Source organism: Xyrauchen texanus, chromosome 31 (genome assembly GCF_025860055.1).
Source record: "Xyrauchen texanus isolate HMW12.3.18 chromosome 31, RBS_HiC_50CHRs, whole genome shotgun sequence".
NCBI classification, from domain to species: Eukaryota; Metazoa; Chordata; class Actinopteri; order Cypriniformes; family Catostomidae; genus Xyrauchen; species Xyrauchen texanus.
Genome location: NC_068306.1, coordinates 8,838,602 through 8,866,435, shown reverse-complemented (window position 1 = coordinate 8,866,435; position 27,834 = coordinate 8,838,602). Strand labels below are relative to the sequence as shown.

Sequence of the window (27,834 nt, the reverse complement as noted above, 5' to 3'; positions counted from 1 at the left end):
ACAGACACATCTATGACAAGTGCTACAGGAAGTGTGGGGTGAAAGGTCACCGGAGTATCTGGACAAACTGACAGCTGGAATGCCAAGAATCTGCAAAGCTGTCATTGCAGCAATTGGAGGATTTTTTGATGAGAAATCTTTCAAGTAGTTTAATGTTTTTTTTTAAATTGTAATAGTAATTTTTCACATTATTAATGTCCTGACTAAACATTGCGATCAGTTGAATGCCACTTAGGGTGAAAGAAAGTACCAATGTATATTTTTGAATTTATCAATGTTTAAAAATTGTTTAATAAATATTTTTGTGATGAAGGTTTCTTTTTCTCATTCAAATAAATGTTTTAATAAGGAGTAATTAACATTTTATGTGGGGAAAATGACATCATCTGGTGGTTAAGGTGTTTCAGCTAAAATTATGTTAATAATGTTAGAGGAGCAAAACAAATTTCAAGCGCACCACTTTCACAGGAATATAATGTTCTCTTTAATTATGACATACACAAAACCATAACACCCATATAATAAAAAAATAAAAGTGCAGGCTGATTTAAAAACAAACAAACAAAAAAAACAGGATGAGTTCACATTAGGAAACATTTCAAGAGAAATAGATATGATACACATCAGAAATGTATTCATGTTTTGATAATTTCACCATGCCGAGTCATCACAGACTTCTCCACGGTCTCATTCAAAGCCAAGTTTAGGTTTGGGTTATCCAAACAGGACGCTGTCAAAAGAGGTTCATTAAGGTTTACTATTTAACTCTTTTACCCAGACAAAATAGTTAAAGTTTGACATTCTCCGAGTCTCAGAGATTCACACATTCCAGCATTTAACACTAAACATGATGTGTTTTGGTGCATTGGTAAATTGAACTTATGTGTGAAAAAAATGTCACTGCTTGAGTTCATCTGACCATTTCGTTTACTCTGAAAAAGAAAATGTATACTGAAACTGATGCATGCATTAAAACATTTGTAAGCATAATTGGAATACTTAGCAAAATACCGACAATGAAAAAAAGCAAGATTGCCTTTTCTTTAGTTTTACCCATTTAAATACACTGTGAATATGTTCATTAAATTCAAATTTCGCTGCTTCAAGGGAGGTGGAGCTTTCTGATGTTTCCTTCCATTTAAGGCATTGTAAACTAAATTATATTATGCAAACTATACAGATCCTAGCAGCCATAAAGGTCCGCAAAACTCCTTTAATTCCTATTTGGCTCCAACATAAGTTAACTGATCACAGCCAGAAATGACAATATTTGACATTTCAACTTCTCTGCAATCATTTCTATGGTCAGTTAGACTATCAAACAGAAGCCGCAAGTGCTGGTGCCCAGAGGCAGTAAACGCATTGCTTACTAAAAACAATGGATGTCAGAATTCAAAATTTGTTCAGCATCCTTCAGAAGGGTGTCGTAAGAGAAATTTGATGTAAATAACTGCTTGTGTTGCAAGTAAGCTCATGGCAATCCAGTGCAGTACCACTCAGTGTATTCTACATAACCTCAAAACTACACAAAGTCACATACATCGCCAGTCTGTATTAGCTTCCATTTCCACTGAGCTTCTTTTGAAATTTCAGTGTGATTTATCAAAAACTGTGTTGCAGTGTTTTCTGTACCCCTAAATGTACAAACTTGGCATCCCATGTTAAATGTAGATTTTCTTAAAACAATTTAAGACACGAAATACAAACATTAACCAAAGTGTCAAAGAAAGAAAACAAATCTTTCACCACAAACAGCTCTCAGCTGTCATACTCGCATGCAAACTCTTATTTAAGGCCAAATTTGACAGGAGAAATAAACGGATAAACTAACAGAACATAATGTGAATGTCTATAACAGCTCTACAGGGTAGATGCATATTATGTTCAAGAACACTTTAATAATAACACAAATAACATTATTTGATATCTTTAAATACACTGATAAAACCAGAGAAGAGGAGACACCAATCCCTGATGTTCCCTGACATGGACAAAACCAATGAGTTTCTTTTGGGTTTGAGCATTTGGTTGTACACGGTTTTTTTTCCCCCCTCCATGTCAAGATTCACACAAACAGTGTTCTTCTACTTGAAAGTCTGAGACAAAAGTATAGAAACACATGTCATGAAACAAGGTCTTCTGACACAGATTGTGTCTAGTGCTGAACTAAAACAAACAGGCACAGTCTTTGACAAGAAAACCAGCTGTTAGAGTAAGGATACATTTTTAACATGCCGTTTAGCCGCATACACGTTTTAAAAGCGCAAAAAACAGCTCTTTTAGAATAAATGCTCATAACGCCGTGTGCATGGCAGTAGCAGATCATTGATTGGATGATTGATTGGATAGTTCTAAAAACTATGGAGGATGATTGGTCGCTTTATGAAAGCTATAAGTCTCTGATGTGATGATCAGAATAAAATGAGACTAACAACTTTAACATCTAATCAAAGCAACAGAACCCTGATCATGAAGAACCACTTTAATACATTTAGGCCATCACTCAGGCAAGCAGAACCAGAGGTAAAGCCTGTACCAGTGTGGGTTTTCACCGAATGTTTATAAAAAAAAAACTAATGCAATCTAGTTGATTTAATTTGAAGACAACAATTTCATTTAGTCAAGTGCTTATGCATCACATTGATAAGATACATCAAATGTGTGCTGTATTTTTGACTACTAAAATGTGCATCCAGAACGCTAGGGGGCAGTGTTGTGCTCTAAAGGGCTGTTAAAGGAATGTTCCAGGTTCAATATAAATTAAGCACAATCTACAGCATTTGTAGCATAATGTTGATTAACACAAAAAAATAACTTCTATCTTTTTTCTTTATAAAGGCATAAATCGCAGTTGCGGTAAGGTGCTTTCAATGGAAGGCACTGGGGCCAGTCCACAAATGTTATAATACACTACAATACACTCTATTATAAAGTATAGCCACAAGACATGAACATTATATGTGTTAACATGAATTTAGGGTGAATTTACCAGATTACCGTGTTAACAGGTGTTACATCGTTATGACAACGAATTTGTAATATTCTACATAACTTTATTCATATAAAGGTTATCAAGCAATTTGATCACACTCAAATCATGTTAACATGGATAACATTTACGTCTTGTGGCTATACTTTTGAAACATTGTGTATTTTAACATTTATGTACTGGCCCCATTCACTTCTATTGTAATAGCCATTGCAAGAGTGTAACAAAGAGATGATTCCAATATATTTGTGGTAATCAAAATGATGCCAAAAATGATGCTGATTGAGCTCAACTTTTATTGAACACAAAACATTCCTTCAACTCTGAGTTGACTCTTGACAAGTTCACTCTTGCTAAATTCGGAATAGCATACTACCATACTACTACCATTTCTGCCTTATCAATATACTAAAGAAATGATAATAGTAGTGTGGTAGCACACTATTCTAAACATAGCATACATCACACACTATGCTGCACACTATGCTTTATGCAGCAAGTAGTATATACTGTAAAATGTACTGTAGTATGCGGTATGTAATGTAGTACAAACGATCAAGTACGCAACAGGTACTACAGTCAGACTTTGTATTACGCAATGTGTACTTTGTAGTGCAGAATGTAGTATGCTCAACAACTAATGTGCAATGTCCAGTATGCCATCTGTTAAGCAGGGAAAATAAATATTTATAGTCAAATATGTTATGTAATGACAATTTAACAATCCTTTTAGTCTTAATTTTAGCATTAAACCACAAGTCGGCACAAGACTGAAAGCTAGAGTAGTATTATCTGAATAAATGTGTGTAGGGCTATAAACAAAAAAAAAAAAGCATCTAATTAAATCAGTACTGATTGTTAACTGGATTGTCAGTTAATGCCATTAGAGCGACAATGTCAGTCTAATTGCAATGGTCTCTCGGACATGGGCCAATATTGTACTGTATCTGTAGTACTGCATCTAAAGTCTGTTCCTATTATGAACTACACTGCTAGAAATTAGAGTGTAATTCTGTTAACTATGAGATTTGCAGGGTTAAACTTGGTTCACTTGCAACATGGTTCATTCAGTTGCAATGGGAAATGCATTGTTAGCATCAGTGTGCATTAGGCCAACAATAGTGTAAGCTAGGCATGAGAAAAGCAGAACACTCTGGGAAGAAATGTCAGACAGTGCTTTCAGGCCACTAGGGGACGCAATCTTAAATACCAACTGGCACTAAATTTGTTGCCAATTTATAGTCCCTAACTGGTTGGTAGCAGCAGTTGAGGAAAGACTTAGGCGAGACTAGTCAAAAGTCTCCCATCTCCTCCGCATGTCCTCCACCTTCTTTTTAGGGGGTGTGGCCATAACTGTTGGTGTAGTTGCTATGGTAAGAAGGTCACTGAATGGATCATGGGATGTGTCTATGGGGACTTGCGCAGGTTGGGCGGGAGTAGGTGGTGCAGGCGATTCTAAGAGGCTTGAAAGAGAGCCACTACTACTGGAGGATGGAGGGACATGTCCCATTGGCCACGATCCTCCCGTTGGGGCCACACCCATGGCAGATGACTGACCAAATACTGAAAAGGGGCGGGGAGTGGAGAAAAAGGTGGGACCCTGGGGAGCCATGTAGGCTGGGACAAAAGGATTGCTTGGGACAACGGGACTATAGTGCCTTTGAGGTGGGTATTGGGCTGGTTGGTTGAAGGGGTTGAGTGACACTTGAGGTGGAATGGGGGGCAAGGTTGGGGGGTGGGGACGAGGAGGTAAGAGAGGTTTAGGTGTGTTAGATGCGGGTGGGGTGGTCTCATTTTCCGTTGTTCCACACAAAGGGTCCAACAAGTTGAGCAAATCGAGTCCCTGACCCTTGTTTTGCTCGTTAGGCTTCAGTAAGTTCGCCTGTGACTGCGCTTGTGTGTGTGGAGACATGTTAAGTGCCTGTCGGAACTCTTGCCCTCCGGTGGTCACTCCCTCATTTTCACTGGCGCGCAGCAGGGTCACAGGCGGTGCCAACATCGCACCCAGTTCAGGTGTTTTCCGACCCTGAGGGCGAGGAATTGTGATACAGGCCCCTTCCACCTTCTCTGTGTGAATTGAGCTCTCTTTGCTAGATGGACAAGGCTCTGGGGTTTCAAGAGGTGGCACAGAGAGAGGTCTCTCCCAGGACGGGGACTCGCGGCCAAGCAGCGTGAAAGGATCCTCCCTTTGGGTCCATAGCTTGCTGTATGGATTGGTGGTTTTAAGACCAGGCAGAGTCCGTGTGAATGCGGCTGAACTAAGACCCATCTGCAAGAGAACATACAACCAGAACAAGTGTTTAGACAAAGCATCCTTAGGTTCCTTTCTGCATGCCGTTATTCGTTATGCACAGTGCGTGCAATGCAAATTTACTGTACTTAAAGAGTATCACTAAGCAGTGATAGTGTGTATGCATTGAACGTGTTCATCTGGGCTTGCTTTCAAAAGATTGTACTTTGAAAAACTGCTCGACTGGCCTCGAGACTGAAAGGAAAGTAGAAAAAAACTACCTGAGTACCCTGAGTACATAGTGCAGCTAGATACAGATTCCCATTCTGTTTACACACAATTAAATGATTGAAAGGCAACCACATTCAACAACCAAATTCACTCCTTAAAAATGAATGAAATGACAACAGATTCACAAATTCACATTGTGTAATTTGTTTGAGTGAATAAGAGATGGAGCTACAGTATATATTTTCACTAATTTGCCATTTTTTATACCAAGCTTTCTCTCTGAAACCTATACTGCATCCGGAAAGTATTCGCTTTTTCCACATTTTGTTATGTTACAGCCTTATTCCAAAATGTATTAAATTCATTATTTTCCTCAAAATTCTACAAACAATACCCCATAATGACAACGTGAAAGAGGTTTGTTTGAAATCTTTGCAAATTTATTCAAAAAAAAAAAAAAAAACCCGAGCTCAGGTGCATCCTGTTTCCACCGATCATCCTTGAGATGTTTCTAAAACTTGATTGGAGTCCACCTGTGGTAAATTCAGTTGATTGGACATGATTTGGAAAAATAGGTGTGCCAAGCTTGTAGCATCATACACAAAAAGATTTGAGGCTGTAATTGGTGCCAAAGGTGCTTCAACAAAGTATTGAGCAAAGGCTGTGAATACTTATGTGATTTTTTTCTTTTTTTTTTTACACATTTGCAAAGATCTCAAACAAACTTCTTTCACGTTGTCATTATGGGGTATTGTTTGTAGAATGTTGAGGAAAATAATTAATTTAATCCATTTTGGAATAAGGCTGTAACATAACAAAATGTGGAAAAAGTGAAGCGTTGTGAATACTTTCCAGATGCACGGTAAATAGCCAGTGCATGTGCCAATCACAAAAACGCAGGCTGTCCACTTGTTTTAAAAAAAAAAAAAAAAGAGGTTGCACACTGACAGTCCCCTCCTACTGTGCTGATGATGAAAATTGCATTGGGTGCACTGTGTGGCAGATGTACCGGCACGCAGAAAACCAAAGTATACTTTGGCATTAACCCATGCATTACAGTCCATAGAGGACAGAGTCAATTAAAACCACAGCACCTGTCTATGGTGGTTTATTAAAAATTATTGGACACGAACATGACTTTGGTTGCTAAATACTTTAGTCAAAAATAGCTAAAACCAAACATCTCAAACTGCTGGCATCCACGTTACTTGTTTACAGCTGTGAAATGCCAAGATGTTGATAAGCTTATGCTATGGTCATGTTATGGTCATACATATACAGAACAAAAAAAATATATATTTTCCGTAATACAAGTTATACTCGCAAAATCTCGTGACATCATTATGATCATATACATATTGCAACAACATCAATCACTGTAGTAGGGTTGTCTAACCTGGTAGTTGAAGTTGGCATGTTGTGGGTCTGTTCGAAGCTCCTCCAAACTCCGTGCGGAACTGAGTGTTATGTGTGTGCTGTGAGAGAAGTTTGCTGTATTTGCGGTGTCTGTACTCTCCAGCTCTCCCTTCTGACTACAGAAGGCATCCTCCAACAGGCTCAGGTCAGAGAATTTGTCTAGCACAGGGCTGGACGGAGCCGTGTTACCCTGGAAGCGCTCCCCAACCTCTTCACCTTCTTCCACAAGTTCAGCCTCTTTAAGAGACCTGTATGGCTGGGGCCTAAGTTACATGTACACATATGCCAAAAAAACACATATGCATGAGCACACAACATCCACACCACAAATACACGCAAAAAAGCACAACATATGCACAAACAAGTACAGTCAGAGTATAATTTTCATGTTAGATGAGGAACTGTTGAAATGGGCAGCTATGATTAACATAATTGCAAAGACATACGTTTAAGGATAAAATCTAGACATGCAAAAACAAATAATTAAGCCAGTATTTAAGACAAATCCAGAAGGCTGCGCCATGAAAACATTCCATGGCATACAGTAACCCCAAAAAGCTGCTTAAAAATGTCTAAATATCATTTTGCATACAAGAAGACCAACTAGAAATACATTGCAGTAGTCCAGTCTAGAGATGACAACAGCATGGACAAGAGAGAAAGGGTCTGATCTTGATCTTGATCTGATCTTTCTAATGTTGTACAGGGCAAATGTGTTTGAGAACAGAGGGGGGCCAAGTAATGAAGCCTGGGTTACCCCCACTGATACAGGTCTACAGACATATTCCACTGAATTTGACTGAGAAAGTGTTACGTTTACATTTTTGTCCTATTGTTTTGTCATTTAAATCCTAAAAAACAATTTATGTGAGATTATTTTTCTAGAATTTTTTGCTTGTTCTGTATTTCTTTAGACTGACACTTTGCATAAGATGACAAAATATCGAACAATGACATTCATACATTAAATGAGGCTTAAGTGTCCAAATACTTTTTGGGGCCACTGTAAAAGGGCCATTGTATACTCTTTTTAACAATAATGGACATTAGAGGCAAATCAGCGAACAGAGACCATTCAAAAGGAGCAGAGAGCAGTAAGTGTTCAGGAAAAGCAGTGATGGAGTTGTCGTCTTGAGACAGCTCATCACCCGAAGAGTCCTCGCACAGAAACACTGTATAGTGACGGGTTGGACGCATGTAACTACAGTGTCATGCATGTCGGCATACGGATACACAGATGCAGAGCAGCAACATAAATAACACAACAAACACACATTCACATAGAAAGAGCCAAGTACCAGGTGTACCCACACACAGACACACATAACAAAAAAGACCACATCCCAGTTTGAGAGAGAGAGAGAGAGAGAGAGAGAGAGAGAGAGCACAAAGGAGAAGAAAAGAGTAAGTGAAACATGCAATCACACAATCAAGACTACAACATTACTGTGCTAATTTGTTATTGATTTAGATATAGGCAGATAATCAGTATATTTCTTATTGATCTGAAAATGTTCTTCTAATTTCTAAATATTTGGTTCTTTAATATCGAGACTACCGATAAATGCCAACCATTTGATGGGACTCTAAACAATCCCATCCAAAACAAAACTATAAATAATCGATTCTGCAAATATTACGCTTAAACATACAGTAAAATGTCTAAAAATGTATACAAAAATCAACAATATCGGTCCATCTCAAATTGGATTGATAGAGAAAAGCAAAGATCAATGCCTATGATGTGTTATAATGATATTGTAATTGCATTTGTGTGTATACAAGAGCATGTGTGAGAGAGGTTTAATCTTACTGTTCAGGGCTTCCCTCAATTGCAATATTACTGCGTGGTCTCTTCGCCACAAGAGGTCGAGGAGGTCGGGCCTGGAGACACACAAAAATACATTCTAAGGTCTTAAACGTTTGAGTTTTAAAAGGTTAATGTAGTCATTGTTAATTAAGAGTTCAACTGCTCCTCTTAAGCAGCAGAGGTTAGTAAATGTCCTGTAGACTGTAAACAAGAATGCAGTATCAAATAAGAGCTATAGAGAGGTCTTAGCACAAACCTGTTAGCATGTGTTACAATAGGTGTCCCAAACCTCAAAGTTCTGCGCTATTGTACGTCAATACAAGTAGTGTGTTTACACTGAACATGCAACAAAATGTGTACTACAAGTACCCGGATGATAAATTGTTTTATTTTTGGACACTTCATCAATCAGCGCTCACGGTTTTCAGTACATAGGGGAAGGGGCGGAGTTACCTGACTATGTTGCTAGTTTGAAAAAACTATTGTAATTAATGAAGAATGAAGCAACTAGACACACTTCAGTGAAGACGGCACCTTACGAATGTAAGTTGAATGCTTTACCATCACCGCACACTGTGTGAATGTGTACGTTGTTTGAGATACAAGTGTTGCATATCGCATGTGTTTGACACGTCACATCCTTCAGCTGTTAAATGGTGAATGTTTCCACGTAGTGGAATATAATAAGTGTTCCTTGACATAGTCTCCTTCAGCTTGCTCACAGGGGTTCTAAATACAATTCCTATTAAATTTGTATACACAATTTACAATAATATTTAATCAAACTACACAACTTTATAGATATTACAGTTTCATTTATTTTATTTTTTTTAATGCATGATTCCCTGTAAAGCTGCCTGGAAACGATGTGTGTAGTGAAAAGCGCTATACAAATAAAAATTACTTGACTCGTTCCATTTTGGATGATACAACACTTTGAAAATTCATCCACTACATGGCTAAGTGTATAGTGTATATTGTATGTGCGTAGTGTATAATGCATCATTTAGGACGCAGCTAATGTCCTTAATAGCGTGTATACATCCTAAAACCTCTCAGGTTTCTGTATTGATTCAGCTCATGGTTTCTGTGTGGTCCTGTAGTGCGTCAGTATAAACCAACAAACAGTTTTTGGCAAAAATTACAAGCTTTAAACCTTCCACTCAAGTTAGCATATCCAATCCATCTTTCCAAGCCAAAATTGATCGTAATCTTTTAATCAGACGTTTACTAGCTAATTGGAACTACAGCTGACTTGAAGAGTGAAAATAGGCAATAATAGAAGGTTTAAAGAAAACCGCATGCATGATTTCGGTGTGTAATGACAATTTTGAGTTATACAAACTATATGTTTATACTGCTATAGTGAGTGCAGTTTCTCTTTCTTTGTTTTCAATCCTCAACTAGTTCTTTATAATCAGAAGAAAACACTTTTACAGTAGGAAGGTAAGTGCACACAAACATGCACATTCATGCTTGTGAATGAGAATTTCTCTGTAGAGTAAAAATTTAAGTTAGATCCACACACACACACACACACACACACACATACATACACACATTCAGTGTGACAGCATGCTGTCAGAACCCAAGAATACATACACACTGCAGTGCAGCGGCCAGGTCAGTGTTCAAGGTGGAAGGTCAAAGGTCAGAGGGTGAGAGTGATGCACTGTACTCACTGGCTGTGTGTTGCGCTGCAGTTTTGAGGGATGGAGGGGAGGGGGATGTTGTGGCTTAGGGGGCCGTGGGGGGGGCTCTCGCTCACTCTGCTCCAAACACAGACACACATACACACATACACTGTCTGTAAAAAAATGGTTTGATGGGACACTCATTTTCACACTTTATAAAAATCCCTTGACACTCCAACACACACTCGATGGAATGAACCCTAATTCACAGCTCCATGTCAACACACATCTTAAAGCAACACGCATAAACTACATTTACATTTTATTTACTGCATGTTCTTAACAGAAACTTTCATAAGAACGTGAGTGCATACAGTACACTGCATGTGACAATGACCTCAACATTTATAAACTCCCACACCCACCTGTCCAATGTGCACAGTGATTGGCCGTCTCTGGTCCCAGGTAAGGGAGTCCCTGCTGTGTGTGGAGGGAAAGTGGGCGGAGCCAGGCTCTTCTGAATAGCCATTCTCAGCAAGCTCCTGCAAGTTCAAAAATGTGAATGGAACTCCATGTGCATTTATTGCAAAAAAGAGAAAAAAGAAAAAGTATTGCCATTTTGTGGGTGTTGGGCACCTTTTGTTTAAGTCGACTTTTCATTTCTTTGATGCCCATCTTGGCATGGTCTTTGGCCTGTTTAGCAAACACAGAACTATTGCTCATGGTACCATCAATAACATCTAAACAGTAGAATCTGAATGATATATTGATTAAAGATTTAATAAGCATCAAGCGTTTACACGGGAATATACATACAAATTTGTAAACAATCTTCATTGCAGGATTTGCCTTTGTCTTGACCGTGTTTAAGATAGCCCCGCTTCCTTTCTGTAAGAGAAAAGTTGTGTTAGATGTTAACTCAAGAGTTAGCTGCGTTGAAAAAAATAAAGGTTGACACTTTCTATATATATATATATATATACACACACACACACACACACACACATACATACAGTATAGAAGTACACATACATATAAGATATTCAACAAGTGCTGTCATGTAAAAGCATTTTACACCTTGTTGGTGGTTTAATTACCACCAACAAGGTGTAATTTAAAGATCCCTCTCTCTTCCACCAATACAGATCAAACATTTGTATGACTCATTCTATACTTCAGACTTTCATCAAACTTTGTCCAATCAAAAGGGTCGTTCTGAACAGATTTTCCAATAAGAAGTTAAAAAGTTTTTTTCGGTTATCACCTTTCACCTCTCAGAAGCTCTCACAGTGGAGGGTAACAGTCTTCAAAGGAAATAATTCATAGGGGTGATCATTTCTGAACAGGATGTGCCAAAACTGGAGATAGATGCAAGGACAAGTGGCTGGAGTTTATATATATGTATTTATTTTGTGCAGCCGGAGGTTTCCTGATATGTACAGTTCTAGTAAGTGTTCTCTAATTATTATACTACGTGTATTGTGATTTATAACATGGATATATAATTTTTTATTCCTTTGTTTTTCCATTCATCTGTTATGCACAGCTGCTCCCGCCTCGTCATAAATAAAGACCGCAATTTACTGTGTACATTTGTGGGCAGGTCATGTAATTATGTTGTCACAGTTAGATCATTGTTCGGTTTTCAAATATTTGGAAAAGCTGTCCGATATTGAGATTACTTCTCAAATTTCCCCTGTAAGAGTACTCTAGCTTGAGCAGCACAATGGAAAGGAGTGTGTGTCAGTGTAGTAGCTACAAACCAAAACCTAATGGCTAGTTTTAAAAATGGGGCGAGTCGTTTGACATGTCCCGCCCCACTTCCTGTTTCAGTAGGAAATACGTCAAAACAGTAACTCCAACCACGCGTCAAAGCACTTCAGGGCGACTTTAAGTGGAACATAGGCAATAAGTCTTTTGAATATATATAATAAAACATCAAATAAAATATGTAAAATATTTAAAATATATATACAAATATTTTTGTTTTTGAACAAAGGCCAGTATAGAATCAGTTTGATTTTGGGGGGTGTTTTGTATACGTAGTGACAAAGATTTGGCAACTATTGGAATCAAAATGCAATAAGTGCTTTTCTTAATGTCTCAAATGTATATTAAATGTGTGTTCCTTTGTATATAACTTTTATTTTACAAGCTTGACTTGTTGTTTATTTGTTTATTTGTTGTAATGTCTTATAACCACGTAAAATATCTTGTGGATGTTTATATGACATTGCTTTTGTCACTTTACTTAAAGCATACCTAATATATGTAATACTGTACATATAATACATAATAACCTTTGTAGAGTAAAAAAAACCATCTTGTTCATGTTATAATGCATTACACTCTAATGGTGCGTTCACATACAACGTGAATCTGAGCATTTCACGAGGCGCGGTTACATACAAAGTCAATGCAAAGACGTGAATAGACGTGAATTTGCGGCTGGCGGCAGGAATGAAGCGAATGGAGCGAAGTGAAAATGCGAAATCGCTTAAATTCGCGTGTTCTCGCGAGATGAAAAGTTTAAACTTGAGCGAAATATCCACATGACGCGTTATCGCGAAAGCCTATCAGCATTGAGATTGTCCAGATGTCACTGACGTACTGATGTAGTAGCAGAAGATATCAGGAAAAATAGGTGGGAAAAATGGTTGTAGAGGTGTGTGGGCACCCGGAATAGTATGACACAGCGTCAACGTATCTGGGACTTTCACAACAGATACAGAGCAGCAATCGTTGTGATATCGGCCATGGTTGATGGAGGAAAGATAAGTTGTCGTAGATGCCCCTCCTCCTGTCCTTTTCCGGAAGAGAATGGGGAATATTTGCGTGTTCGTGCGAGTTTAAACAAATTTAATCCAGCGGTCAAACTCGCGCGAGCAATGAGAGGCAAAAAAAAATTCTGCATTGTATGTGAACGCACCATAAGGTATAACGACTCGGTTACTAACGTAACCTCGGTTCCCTGAGAGGAGGGAGCGAGTATTGCGTAAGTAGCTTACGCTATGGGAAAACTCCGTTTCTCGAGAAATATTGAAGTCTTTATGTAAAACGCATTGCAGCTGCACAGCAGACAGCAATGAGCGAGGCAGCTCGGTCATTGGCTGTGCTGCGGCAACTTGCTCGAACCAATGACGGGGCGACTCTGAACGCGCGACCAATGAGCGCGCTCAGAGCCAGCCAAGATTAGCATGGCTAAGGCTATATATTAGGCGCCCCGTCATGAGAGTTCTTTAGGTTCAATCGACTGAAGCGAACTGACCAAGCACAAGCACGGCAGCTTACGCAATACTCGTTCCCTCCTCTCAGGGAACCGAGGTTACGTTAGTAACCGAGTCGTTCCCTCTCGAGAGGTCTCTCCTATTGCGTAAGTAGCTTACGCTATGGGAACACCATGCAAAACGCCGTGCGTGCTGACTTCGCTCTATAAAGCCAGAGGCGGATGCCTGAGCCTTAAAGCAAAGTGATTATCCAACAAGCCGGCCAACGGCGAGCTATATAATGGGAAAATACAGAGCGCCTTTGCCCCAAGGAGGTCCATGGTGGGGCGCTCATTGTAAAAACACAAGCACATAACTTATGTACTGATTTTTCTATGTATTGATATGCATAAAAAATCCTCTAAGTCAGTCAGAGATGGACCTATAAGGGAGGAGATAATGCTCAGCATATACATACTCCAGTCCATTCTACAGTCAGGCTGATAGAATGTTGGAATGCAATGAGGGGACCTGTAGGTTATAAAACCTGATAAATGTCGAAGGCGAGGCCCAGCCTGCCGCCACACAAATATCTTCAATGGGTATCCCACTCGACCACGCCCACGAGGAGGTCATGCTCCTCGTAGAGTGAGCTCTGACGCCTAAGGGGCATTGAAGGCCCTTGGCTTCATAAGCCAGAGCTATAGCATCCACTATCCAGCGCGATATTCTTTGCTTTGAAACTGCGAGACCTTTTGTGCGGCCGCCAAAGCATACAAATAATTGTTCCGTCTGTCTGAACGGGGCAGAACGTTCCAAATATACTCTGAGCGCCCTGACCGGGCAGAGTAAATTAGCGTCGCTTTCGTCCGCTGGGGACGATAGCGCTGCCAGAGATATCACCTGTACACTGAAGGGTGTGGAGAGCACTTTAGGAATATACCTGTGCTTTGGCCTAAGGACAACTCTGCAGTCGTTAGGTCCAAATTCCAGGCAAGCAGCGCTTGATGACAGCGCGTGCAGGTCGCCCACTCTCTTGACTGAGGCGAGCGCCAGCAAGAGCGCAGTTTTGAGCGAGAGCTGTTTAAGGTGCACGGTTCGGAGAGGTTCGAACGGGGCACTCTTGAGTGCGTCCAGGACCGTGGCCAGGTCCCAGATCGGCACCGAGGGGGGGCGAGGGGGGGTTCATCCTCCTAGCGCCTCTTAGGAAACGAATGATTAGGTCGTTTTTCCCTAATGAACGTCCTTTATCAGGATTGTGTGACGCCGCTATGGCAGCCACATAGACTTTGAGCGTGGAGGGTGTGCGGCCCGCCTCCAGCAGCTCTTGCAAAAAGGCGAGTACACTTGGTATCTCGCACGATTTGGGGTTCAAGCTCTTGGTATCACACCAGTCACTGAACACTTTCCACTTTTGGGCATATAAGCGTCTCGTAGAGGGCGCTCGCGCCTCCGTGATGGTTCTCAAAACTCCACTGGGGAGGTTCTCGGGAACCCGTTGAGGGGCCATGCATGGAGGGCCCACAGATCGGGGCGGGGATGAAGAATCATCCCGTTGGCCTGCCTGAGGAGGTCTAGCCTCAGCGGAATCGGCCATGGGGCAGATTGCATCATCTGCATCAGTTCTGGAAACCACGTCTGGTTTTTCCAGAGAGGGGCTACCAGGAGCACTGCACATTTCACTTCCCTGATCCGACTGATGACCTGAGGTAGCATCGCGATCGGAGGAAAAGGGGCGGCTCGGCCAGACTTGGGCGAGCGCGTCCGTGCTCTTTGAGAAGAAAAGGGGGCAGTGCGCATTTTCCCTGGAGGCGAAGAGGTCGACCTCCGCCTTGCCAAAGGTTTGCCATAACCACTGAACCGTCAGGGGGTGGAGAGACCATTCTCCTGGGAGAACCTTGTCTCTGGACAGCATGTCCACTCCCTGGTTCAGGACGCCTGGCACATGCGCTGCTCTCAGCGAGCGCAAGTAGTGCTGTGACCATGAGAGGAGCTCCCTGGCCATAGAGTGCAGGGAGCTCGACCGGAGTCCACCCTGGCGATTTATATACGATACTACCGTCATGTTGTCCGTTCGGACCAGGACGTGTTCGTTTTTCAGGTACGGAAGCAGGGCTCTGAGAGCCAAGGCGACCGCTTTCATTTCCAGACAGTTTATATGTAGGCGCTTTTGGCAGCACGGTGGAAGCAGGCTCGTTTGCGGCGAAGGCGGCAAAGCGAGCGCGCAGCTCGGCGAGGCCCAGGGAGTCACATTCGGGGCATCCGCCCTGAATGAGAGCAGCTTCTGCGTGGTCAGGTCCCAGGCAGCGAGTGCAGATAACGTGACGGTCCCCGTCAGGAAGAGGGCCTCTGCACGAGGCGCAGGTTAAAGGCATTTGGAACAACGCCTCGAAAATTGCTCTTTTACTTAAATCAAAAGCGTCGCAGAGGCGAACACTTGTAAGTAAAAAGGATATCAGTGATGCGCGCCGGATGGCGTAGCAGAAGGCTTCGAAGGCGGCTGAAGGCGCCGGCGTCCTCTTAGCAGTCCTGCTGTAGGCTTGTCAACGGCGGGCGAAAAGACTCCAACAATCCGGAGGATCCAGCGAAGAGAAGGTCTTCGCTGAAGGAGATTAAATCTAAAGAACTCTCATGACGGGGCGCCTAATATATAGCCTTAGCCATGCTAATCTTGGCTGGCTCTGAGCGCGCGGGCGCGAAGCGCGCGCTCATTGGTCGCGCGTTCAGAGTCGCCCCATCATTGGTTCGAGCAAGTTGCCGCAGCACAGCCAATGACCGAGCTGCCTCGCTCATTGCTGTCTGCTGTGCAGCTGCAATGTGTTTTACATAAAGACTTCAATATTTCTCGAGAAACTGAGTTTTCCCATAGCGTAAGCTACTTACGCAATAGGAGAGACCTCTCGAGAGGGAACTATGAATAGGTCAGTATTGTTATGTATTATACCTGTAGTTACAATTATTTATGAGAAGCTCTAAATTATTAAGAGACAATACAAATGCATTTATAATGCCTTTACAATGCATTTTAAATACGGCCTCCACAGACAGTGTTACCAAATAGAAACTACAAATTCATACAAAAAAGCAATCAGGAACATTATTTCCCTATAAAGAACAAGCAACCAGAACAGTATGTAGTGTCAGTGCTAGAGATGAGTGTGTGCGTGTGTGTGTGTGTGTGTGTGTGTGTGTGTGTGTGTGTGTGTGTGTTCCGAGGCCAATGTAACAGTGTGTGATAATCACATCTTCCCAATAATAAATATAGATTTTGTCTTAACCAGACAAACTTTGTCATGACCATCAACAACATTGTGTCAAGACATTTTTACAAATGCAAAGAGAAATTTATTTCGTCCCAAATCCTCACATTTTTTAAACATTTTATGTTCTGAATGGCAGTAAATTGCTTTCAATGAGCACAGAAAAAGTACTTGAAACATGACATGTTGTGCAAATTGTTTCTTTACGTTGGCATAGCAAAGATCACAGTTATTTGGAACACACGAAAAAAGATAAATCGAAAAATTCACCTTCACTGTGAATAGCCACTGATATGTCTTATCACTTCCTGAAACACAGATTTTTAAGAAATGCATGTAAAAAAAAATAAAAAATTTTAAAGTGTAAAACCCAACACTGAATTGATGAGTTTTACATTAAGCATACAGACAACATCATAAAGCTTTCACTTAAAGTGTAATATTATGTGTGCATCTTTTTCACCTGCATATTCTCCCATATTGATCTCCTCCTCAAACTGATCACTGAACCCTTCACCAGCATTCAACAACTCCAGACGTCCATCTATAAACTACAAACACGATTCATTCCCTTCCTATCAAGTATGAGTCAGGTTAGAGAATGGGCTTATTTGGACTGTTCATTCACAGTCAAAATGCTTTGCAAAAGGGTTAGACCAAAATCATCAAAAAGGACTCAAAAGAATGACTTGTTTGTGAATCAGAACATACTCAAAAACATTGAGTTTCTCATCTGTTTGCAGGCCACAAAGCTATCATGTGCATTGTCATTTCTCTTAAAAATAAATTAGATGTTCACTTACTTGAAATACGCTTTATCTTTTAAAGGATGAACTGCCCATTAACAACTAATAGAAGAATATGCTTAGCATTCAGATCTGTACTACATCCATATGTGCATATTATACCTGTTTAAAGAACTGTAGTTGAATGGCGTTCAGTAGAAACTGTCTCATTGTGCTGGATCTGTGTATGATAAAAGCTTCCTCACTGAAGGTGATTGGCTCCTCCTGAACATACAGACACAAAGGAGATAATAAACATATAGTTTAATATGTACTGTATACATACACTTACATATTTAGAGTGATGCATGGAGTGCTATGCTCCACTAGAGGGTGCTAACTCACAGCTGGAATACCTCACAAAAAAAGCTCAGAGCCAACATTAAAAAACCTTTAAGATACAGTTTGAAATTCACTCAGACCAACAAGCATATCAATACCTAAAACTATTTCTCTCTCACCGGTTCAATGTGTAGCGCATCCCTATAACTGCCAAACAGAGCCGCCTGTGCTTTCAGAAACGCTCTGGCCACCCCGTCCCCTGTTGTTGAGGAAACTTTCCGTAAACGGTTCTTTAAGGATGAAACCTGCGGCAAACAAAACATCACTTACTTGACTGTGTACCTGACATCACTTACTTAGGTGATGTGTTTCTTAAGAATGAGATCAAAATATATATTTTTAACTAAATTAAGTCTTTGTGGAGATCTGAGCATTGCTCATCCGTTACTCATAACGTGTCTGTGTACTCACTACATCATTGGGAAGGCTTTGCAGGTCATCAAACGGCGTTTCAAGAGTGTTTGTGTCCACATTGAGAAGTACCACATCATCTAAAGCCATACCTCGCACCTTCTGTTATAGCAAAACACACACAAAAAATCAGCTATGCTGAAAACAAACTAACTCTAAGCTAAAACTACAACCAATTACTCCATTGTACCTCAACACTATGATTGAAATATTATTAACATGTAGCACAGAAATGCATATGTAAGAAAGGTCAAAGAACGCATCCGTCACCTCCATAAGACTGGTATGCACTCCGATGAGGTACGGCATTGGAGCACTGACAAAGAGAGAAACACGTTACACAAGGGGTATAACCATTACAGGAGTCAATCAATTCAATCAGGTGCTGTGTGTATATCATAACTACCTTGTGCAGTTTGCGTACTTACCAGCAGTAGTCTATTAAGTGCTGTGGCAGCACTGGAATGTAAACATGCTGCCAGTACATGGGATACAACATAGCCGCCGCTCCATGAATGCATGCAGTTAACTTCAAAGAGAGAGAAATGAGCAAAACAAGTAGAGAACATGAAGATTAACAACTAAACATGTATAAATAAATTCAGACAGAACTGATGTATGCTTATCCATTTACTTTCAGCTAGGATTGCGGACAGAGAATTACAGTGGATACAAGGTGAGAACAGCCTGAGTTATTGCATTCAGTATGTGTGTCTGTGCTCATTAAATGAATTCAACACTAAATGTTTTCTTTTCTCAAGGTGGATCTAAGATAATGGAATCTACTTCTGAAATGATCAGACAGAAGGGTTAAAGAATCTCCCAATGGAAGGAGTAGACAGAGGAGGAGAGCGAGAGATAGGGAGAGAGGTGCTGCTCACAGTGCTGAGCTTGCTGCAACTGATGAGGACTCGTCTTTCGTACAGCATGCTCGCATAAACATGGAGCATGTTATTCACGTCCACTGCTACAAAATACTCCGTCAGATTTCTCTGCAAAATAACACAAAAATCACCAGTCAGAGTGTTCACAGGGATCAGTATGATCGTCAAAGTGTAATATGCATGAAGCCAACAATATCCTGTGTATTTACAAACTTATCGAAAGTTACTACTTTTTCATGTGATTGGGAATTTGTACTTTTGATCACTTTACCCAACAGGGTCAAATATAAAAAGGTTACACCTACATTTTCAGGTATGCTGGGTAAATCTCTTGGATCAGGCACTGTGAAAAACAAATGCTAGAAACACAGAGAAAGAGAGTCAAATATGTTTTTGGCTGCAGAAAAACGAATACTACACACTGATTTTATTATTAGAAGTAGACCGATATTTATCGGTGCCGATAGTTGCTTTTTGGAACTTTCGTTATCAACAAAATATACAGTGCTTCCGGAAAGTATTCACAGCACTTCACTTTTTCCACATTTTGTTATGTTACAGCCTTATTCCAAAATGTATTAAATTAATTATTTTCCTCAAAATTCTACAAACAATACCCCATAATGACAACGTGAAAGAGGTTTGTTTGAAATCTTTGCAAATTTATTAAAAATAAAAAACGAAAAAAAATCACATGTACATAAGCACCTTTGGCACCAATTACAGCCTCAAATCTTTTTGTGTATGATGCTACAAGCTTGGCTCACCTATTTTTGGGCAGTTTCTCCCATTCTACTTTGCAGGATCTCTCAAGCTCCATCAGGCTGGATGGGGAGCGTCGGTGCTCAGCCATTTTCAGATCTCTCCAGAGATGTTCAATTGGGTTCAAGTCTGGGCTCTGGCTGGGCCACTCAAGGACATTCACAGAGTTGTCCCGTAGCCGCTCCTTTGTTATCTTGGCTGTGTGCTTAGGATCGTTGTCCTGTTCGAAGATGAACCTTCGCCCCAGTCTGAGGTCCAGAGCGCTCTGGAGCAGGCTTTCATCAAGGATGTCTCTGTACATTGCTGCATTCATCTTTCCCTCAATCCTGACTAGTCTCCCAGTTCCTGCAGCTGAAAAACATCCCCACAGCATGATGCTGCCACCACCATGCTTCACTGTAGGGATGGTATTGTCCAGGTGATGAGCGGTGCCTGGTTTCCTCCAGACATGACGCTTGCCATTCAGGCCAAAGAGTTCAATCTTTGTTTCATCAGACCAGAGAATTTTGTTTCTCATGATCTGAGAGTCCTTCAGGTGCCTTTTGGCAAACTCCAGGCGGGCTGTCATGTGCCTTTTACTGAGGAGTGGCTTCCGTCTGGCCACTCTACCATACAGGCCTGATTGGTGGAGTGCTGCAGAGATGGTTGTTCTTCTGGAAGGTTCTCCTCTCTCCACAGAGAAATGCTGCAGCTCTGTCAGAGTGACCATCGGGTTCTTAGTCACCTCCCTGACGAAGGCCATTCTCCCCCGATTGCTCAGTTTGGCCAGGCGGCCAGTTTTAGGAAGAGTCCTGGTGGTTCCAAACTTCTACCATTTACGGATGGAGGCCACTGTGCTCATTGGGACCTTCAATGCTGCAGGAATTTTTCTGTACCCTTCCCCAGATCTGTGCCTAGATACAATCCTGTCTTGGAGGTCTACAGACAACTCCTTGGACTTCATGGCTTGGTTTGTGCTCTGACATACACTGTTAACTGTGGGACCTTATATAGACAGGCGTGTGCCTTTCCAAATCATGTCCAATCAACTGAATTTACCACAGGTGGACTCCAATCAAGTTTTAAAAATATCTCAAGGATGATCAGTGGAAACAGGATGCACCTGAGCTCAATTTTGAGTGTCATGCCAAAGGCTGTGAATACTTATGTACATGTGATTTTTTTATTTTTAATAAATTTGCAAATATTTCAAATAAACTTCTTTCACGTTGTCATTATGGGATATTGTTTGTAGAATTTTGAGGAAAATAATGAATTTAATACATTTTGGAATAAGGCTGTAACATAACAAAATGTGGGGAAAAGTGAAGCACTGTATGTCAATTGTTGCCGATAGTTTGTTTTTTTATTATTATTATTCCTCTATTTTACTCCTACGGAGGATTGTACAGTTAGAACGCCATGGTTTTACAGTCTTACAGCGAACCCTAGAGGTGAAATAAAAACAAATTTTTTAAGTTCTAAATTTAAGCAAGCGCAAGCAAAGAAAATGTGACCATATGGAAACATGTCTCATTAGCTCATTGTGTTTACTACTTCATAGCTTATAAATAATCAAACAAAAACTAATTTAGTGAAATATATTTCAAAATAAGAGTCCAGAAACGTGTGTAAAAAAGTGTATTTCAGGCATGTGCAAAGTTAAAAGTCCTGCTTTAATTAGTTATCTGCCTTTTTAAACACCTTAGTTATCGGTATCAGCTAAATCTACTACCGGTTGACCTCTTGTTAATATGAATGTTTTGCTTGCGATAAATGTCATGCACTGTATGTGAGAGTGACTGTATTCTATTACCACACTCAAATGCACAGGCACTCCAGGATCAGGTATGTTCAACCCATGTAGAGACTCTAATAACTCTCTCCACTGACTGTCCTGTAACACACATGCAAAAACATATATAACACATGCACACATAATTTAAAACAGCAAGTCCTGAGCATGCATGTTTCACTGTATTGGATGATATATCACTTGTTTAAATGTGTGCACGTGTGTTTTGCAGTCATATGTGCACTCCTGACCTGTCCTTTGGTTGTGTAGTCTGCCAGGATATTCAGCAACTTGTAAAAGACCTCAAACCAGGGCAGATAGCTGAACAAAAACAGATAAGAAAGGCAGAACACAAAAGCTTAATCTGAGACACAAACACAGATGCAAGCGCTTCGCCAATGCATGGTCCCATTGTACATACATTACGTGCGGTCTATCGTTGCTCTGGCGGTTACAAACTTTGGAACACAAGGGGGCGAAAGAGTTTTTTAGCCACCACGACACCGGATGTGGTGGAGTCAACATGTTGACAGTTGAGGAGTGTGCTTTTGTATTTGCTAAAAAGACAACTGAAAAATATGTTTGTATAATCTAACATGTTCAGCAAGACTCTCCTCAAATTGCTGCTCAGCCATGACAGTTGATTGAAAAAAAAAAATGTATCTGCCACATCACCCATTGCGGCAACGCTGAGAACACAGCATGCACTTGCATTAGGTTATGAATTGCACTCTGACACATTTCACAATGCAACAATGCATAAAATTGAGCTTGCGTAGCAAGATGCGTCTGCGTTCACGTACTTACGTAGAGTGTGTTTGGGCCTTAAATTAAAATTTAACCTGTGATACTTTCAACTTGTAGTCTCAGAGCTTATAAACATTGTACACACAGTATTTTACCTGAGGATACAGTGGCAGCTGTGAGCTCCTGATGACAGCCTACAGAAACCAAAGCGCTGTTTGCTCTCGATATCCGTTAGAACAAACGTAAAGTTCTGCCCCACTTGACCAACTGACATACTGAAAGACAAGACAGGGTTAGAGTCAGAAAACACACTGGATAGTGTTGCAGTACAGTGATATTGCGTGATGGGCTCTGCAGGGGAGGGTGTAAACATGCCGTTCCTCAATAACTAAACAGATTAAAGAACTGTAGTGAATAACATTATTCACTACAGTACAATTACCTAGAGTTTAAAACAAAGTCAACATGTGTGCATTTCTTACCTGTCCATGCTGAAGGGGAAACAAAACTTCGGGATAGTCTGTACTGTTTCCTGTAAACAGATAGACAGAGGTAGAATTCATACCTTGACAGAAAGTTTTTGACTTAATGTACACAAAAGACCACCACGTACAAATGAGGCTACATCTACTCTGTGTGTTACGTGTAACTGTCGCTCTGGTGCCCCTCCATATGGACTACAGTCCCAGGTGGGAGAACAGGTGAGCCTGTGTGTGTTTTTCTCCCCTGATCGGTGTCAGGATGTGGGAATTAACTCAGGAACAATAGCATGACAGAGGGAGGGGACACAGCCCAGATTACAGAGATTCACCGCTGGGTAACGACACCCAGACCGTCCTCTGGGACCAATGGGCCACAATCAGGGCGAGAGGGGAGTAAAGCTGCGTCTGTGCATGTGCTGAGTGTGTGAAACTGTAAAGAACAGGTGTGTGTAGTTAACAGTGATGCACATCTGCTCCTGATACACACATACACAATCAAAAAGTAACAAAAATAAAATGTCTTTAAAATTCTCGTCTTTGTAGGCTAAAATCTCTTGAGCAATTTTGGTAAAGCTTGATGCTTCACAAAGAATCAAACACACTCTCTAGAGGTTTAACTCCATCTGTCAGAACAGGTGCTCATTGCATTATCACTCAGATGAACAACAATTATAAGATCTCCACCCCAACATCCCAAGAGATTCAGAGAGTGAGAGCAAATAATGAAATACAAACCTGGTCAGTGTATGTACTGGGGAAACTCCTTCGCACCTCTGCTCCTTAAAATAACGCAAAAATCATATTATTAAGATTCAACAGTCAAGCACACAGACCGATAAAACCAAATATCTCCCAATGGACAAACTGTACTGAGGGTTCAGATTACGTATACTGATGCAACAGTCTGTGCACATAAAACTCGGTTAGGTCTGAAAGGGTTTCCTCTGATTTCAGTGGGATATGTTACATTATGGGTGTGTGCATATGTCACGGGGGGACTCGTCTCAGGAGATCAAACCCAGGATGCTTTGCTCCTGCTTCCCTCATCAAACCATACCGTCACTAGGCAACAGTTGCCTAGTACATAGACTGAGTGAGAAGGAGTCTCAGCAGAGTATTTTCCTACAGCTAGTGCAAAATACTAGCAGGGGCGCTTTAAAGGAATAGTTCAGCCAAATATTTTAATTAAAATGTTTACTCACCCTCAGGACATCCCAGCTGTGCATTACTTTTTCTTCTGCAGAACACAAATAAAGATGTTTTGAAGAAAATCTCAGCTCTGTAGGTCCATACAATGCAAGTAAATGGTGGCAAGAACTTTGAAACTCTAAAAACACATAAAGGCAGCATAAAAGTCATTTATAAGACTCCAGTTGTTAAATCTGTATCTTCAGAAATGATATGATAGGTGCAGGTCAGAAGCAGATAAATATATAAGTAATTTTTTTACTATAAATCTCCACTTTCACATTGTTCTTCTTTAGTTGTTTTTTTACCATTTGCATTATTTGTGCATATTGTCACCTACTTGTCGAGGCTGATCAAAGGTGGAGATTTATAGTAAACAAAACAAAAGGACTTAAATATTGATCTGTTTCTCACCCACACCTATCCTATCGCTTCTGAAGTCTAGGATTAAACCAATGGAGTTGTATGGATTACTTTTATGCTGCTTTTATGTGCTATTTGGAGCTTCAAATTTCTGGCCACCATTCACTTGAATTGTACGGACCTACAGAGATGAGATATTCTTCTAAAAATCTTTGCTTGTGTTCTGCAGAAGAATGAAAGTCATACACAACTGGGACGGAATGTGGGAGAGTAAATGATGAGAGATTTTTCATTTATGGGTTAATCATTCCTTTAACACACAGGCTTTAATGGGCCGTCCGCCACCCTATTCTCTCATGTCCAAGTTCCACGAAAGAGTGTATCTTAACACGTTCAGTGGGAGATGCTTATATACAGTACACACAGAATGTGTGTGCAACAGTAAAAGTTGTCTATGTTGTGCATGTTCATATAACAAAAGTCCTGCAATGAAAATGTATCATGACTGAGGCTAACATTCTGCCAAACATCTCCTTATGTGATCCAGGGAAGAAAGATCTTGTTGACTTGCTAATAAATATCCCAAACAAAACCCTTGATCTGACAAACAAACTTTTGTTTTTTTATCAGATAGTTCCTCAGAAGCACTCATCATAGAGGCCTGGTACCTCGTAAACATGAATGTATCTCCTGGGAAACTGATGAAAGTCTTTGCACACTGACACCTGAAAATTGTGTATAATCCAGTCAATCAGATTGCAGCTTGTGGTTTTAAGGAAGCTCTAGGCATTTTTGTCTGTAATATGCATCAGGATGTCCGTGGGTGGTCTGTCAGAGACTAGATGAAAACAGATTAGGACCTGTACACGGATCTGACTAGCTTAAACTGCACTCAGTAGCTCAGGTATGTTCATTTCATTGCATGAACTCTCACACACACACACACACACACACACTCCCAGCACCCTGAATCATTTAGCTTTTGGCAACATTATTCTAGTGCAAGTCATTTCATTTCTGACAAACAAGGAAATGATGCAGCATTCACACATTAGTTCACTTAAATTAGTTTTAGTCTTGAAGATCCACTCATCACAAGGATTACAGCAGAAATCACTTCAGGCTAACGCCCACTAATAGACTCATCACAAATGTTCCCTATGTGATAACAACAAGAAACTAATAGCTACATTGTCTGATCCTACAACCTGCTCCTTTCCAAATAAATACAGAGAAAAAACAAATATATCCACTTTAAAAGGATGTCAGGTAGGCGGCAGTGGATTACTGCTTTGAGGAAGTGTGAGTGGGTGGGCAGCATGAGTATTATTAGAAGTATTTTCATTGTATTAATGACACATTAACCTATTGTGAAAATAAGAGGACTCACCAGAGCCAGCCGTCCCAGAATGCACCACTTCCATGTACACCTCAAAGGTTGACCCGGGGCTCTCCCTGAAATATAAAGAACAGAGGGTCAGAGGTCAAATATGAGAGTAATCTGAGAGATTAGAGTGGCTAAAAGAAGTTATTCAGAAAAGCTGAAAAAACAATGTGTTTTACTGTAGATTTGAAAAGCCCAGTCACACACTCTATACCCATTTCGACCTTCACAACAAACAAACATTTACACCTCCTGCCACCACCCTCCTCCCCTCTCCTGCTACTCAACATGAACTTAAGATCTGTGTAGATGATGTGTGCGGGGTCTTCCGGAAACAGAAGAAAAGAAAAGTACAGGGCCCAGATGGTGTTTCACACACTTGTCTACAATCCTGTGCTGACCAGCTGGCCCCCATCTTCACACAGATCTTCAACAGATCACTGGTTCAGTGTGAAGTTCCTTGCTGCTTCAAACGCTCCACAATCATCCCCTTCCCAAAAAAAAACAAGATCAAAAGGACTTAATGACTACAGACCCTTTCTGACAGAAAGGAAGCATTTAGTGAGTATGGGGAAATTCACCTCCAGCCCATGTACAATCAGCACTGGTACCCCCCCAGGGATGTGTGCTCTCCCTAATTCTATTCTCCCTCTACACAAATGTCTGCACTGCCAAGGACTCCTCTGTTCAGCTCCTGAATTTCACAGAAGACACTACAGTCATCAGCCTCATCCAAGATGACGATGAGTCTGCATACAGAAGGGAGGTTGAACAGCTGGCCATCTGGTGCAGTCAAAACAACATGGAGCTGAACACGCTTAAAACAGTGGCGATGATAGTGGACTTTAGAAGGAACATCACAGCATTGACCCTGCATTAATCAGCAGTTAGATAAATACTCAAACCAGCCCATCTGGCACCAACAATCATGTCACGGTCCAAATCATTAAGATACATTTTTCCCCATTCTGATGGTTGATGTGAACATTAACTGAAGCTCCTGACCCATATCTGCATGATTTTTTTTTCCAGCAGGACAATGCTCCATCCCACACAGCCAGGGTCAATCAAGGTGTGGATGGAGGACCACCGGATCAAGACCCTGTCATGGCCGGCCCAATCTCCAGACCTGATTTCTGAACTCTTCCTAAGTTAAAACATTAGTATTGTATTATTTAAAAAATGTATATGAACTTGTTTTCTTTACATTATTCAAGGTCTGAAAACATAAAATGTTTTTGTTATTTTGACCAGTTGTCATTTTCTGCAAATAAATGCTCTAAATGACAATATAATTTGGAGTTTGGGAGAAATGTGGTCAGTACTTAATAGAATAAAACAAAACAAAAACATATTTTACTCAAACGCATACTTATAAATAGTAAATCCAGAGAATCTGATCATTTTGCAGTGGTCTCAAAATCTCTTACAGAGCTGTACATGTACATACGTACATACAAACATACAAACATACATACATACATACATCATGTTGAAAAATTACATCTTATTAACATGTCCAAATAAAAAAACATTGTTTACATTTGTCTACGATTTACATTAGAAAGTACTAGAACAACATAAACAATCCTCCAGGCAATATAATCAAAGTAAAGATAATTAAACCCTGATTATTTATGTAAATGACTAATAAACACCCAAATGAACAATAAATTCCATTCAGTCTCTATTTGTCGCAACAAGTCCAAACAGGCCTGTCAGGGAGGTCAGAAATCGCATGAAAAACAACACTGTACGTGACACAGGAGAGGAAAGTGATAATGGCTTACCTGATACGAGAGCCCATTTTATCCTTGATTTAAATCCAACCCGTTCCTCGCTTTAATGTGACAATAACCCGCTATCTGAGTTATATTTCCCCGTTATTCCCGTCACATTCTGCACTGGAACGCCATGGTTTTCACGCGCAGATCAC

The 27,834-nt window shown here is 40.6% G+C and overlaps 1 protein-coding gene across 1 annotated transcript; it reads right to left on the bottom strand.

The window, feature by feature from the left end:
* Positions 1–469: 469 nt before the first annotated feature.
* LOC127624801 (DENN domain-containing protein 1A-like) lies at positions 470–27,834 on the bottom strand. The gene is made up of 24 exons (XM_052099714.1): positions 27,689–27,834; positions 25,905–25,969; positions 23,699–23,742; positions 22,964–23,013; positions 22,637–22,756; positions 21,986–22,055; positions 21,756–21,836; positions 19,504–19,557; positions 19,196–19,306; positions 18,743–18,843; positions 18,585–18,630; positions 18,315–18,416; positions 18,023–18,148; positions 17,685–17,786; positions 17,240–17,327; positions 17,047–17,084; positions 11,127–11,198; positions 10,947–11,003; positions 10,736–10,852; positions 10,359–10,445; positions 8,680–8,750; positions 7,939–8,067; positions 6,847–7,129; positions 470–5,258 (listed from the first exon to the last, which is right to left on the bottom strand). Exons 1-24 carry the CDS (start codon positions 27,703–27,705, stop codon positions 4,278–4,280), a joined length of 3,012 nt encoding a protein of 1,003 aa, XP_051955674.1. The 5' UTR covers positions 27,706–27,834; the 3' UTR covers positions 470–4,277.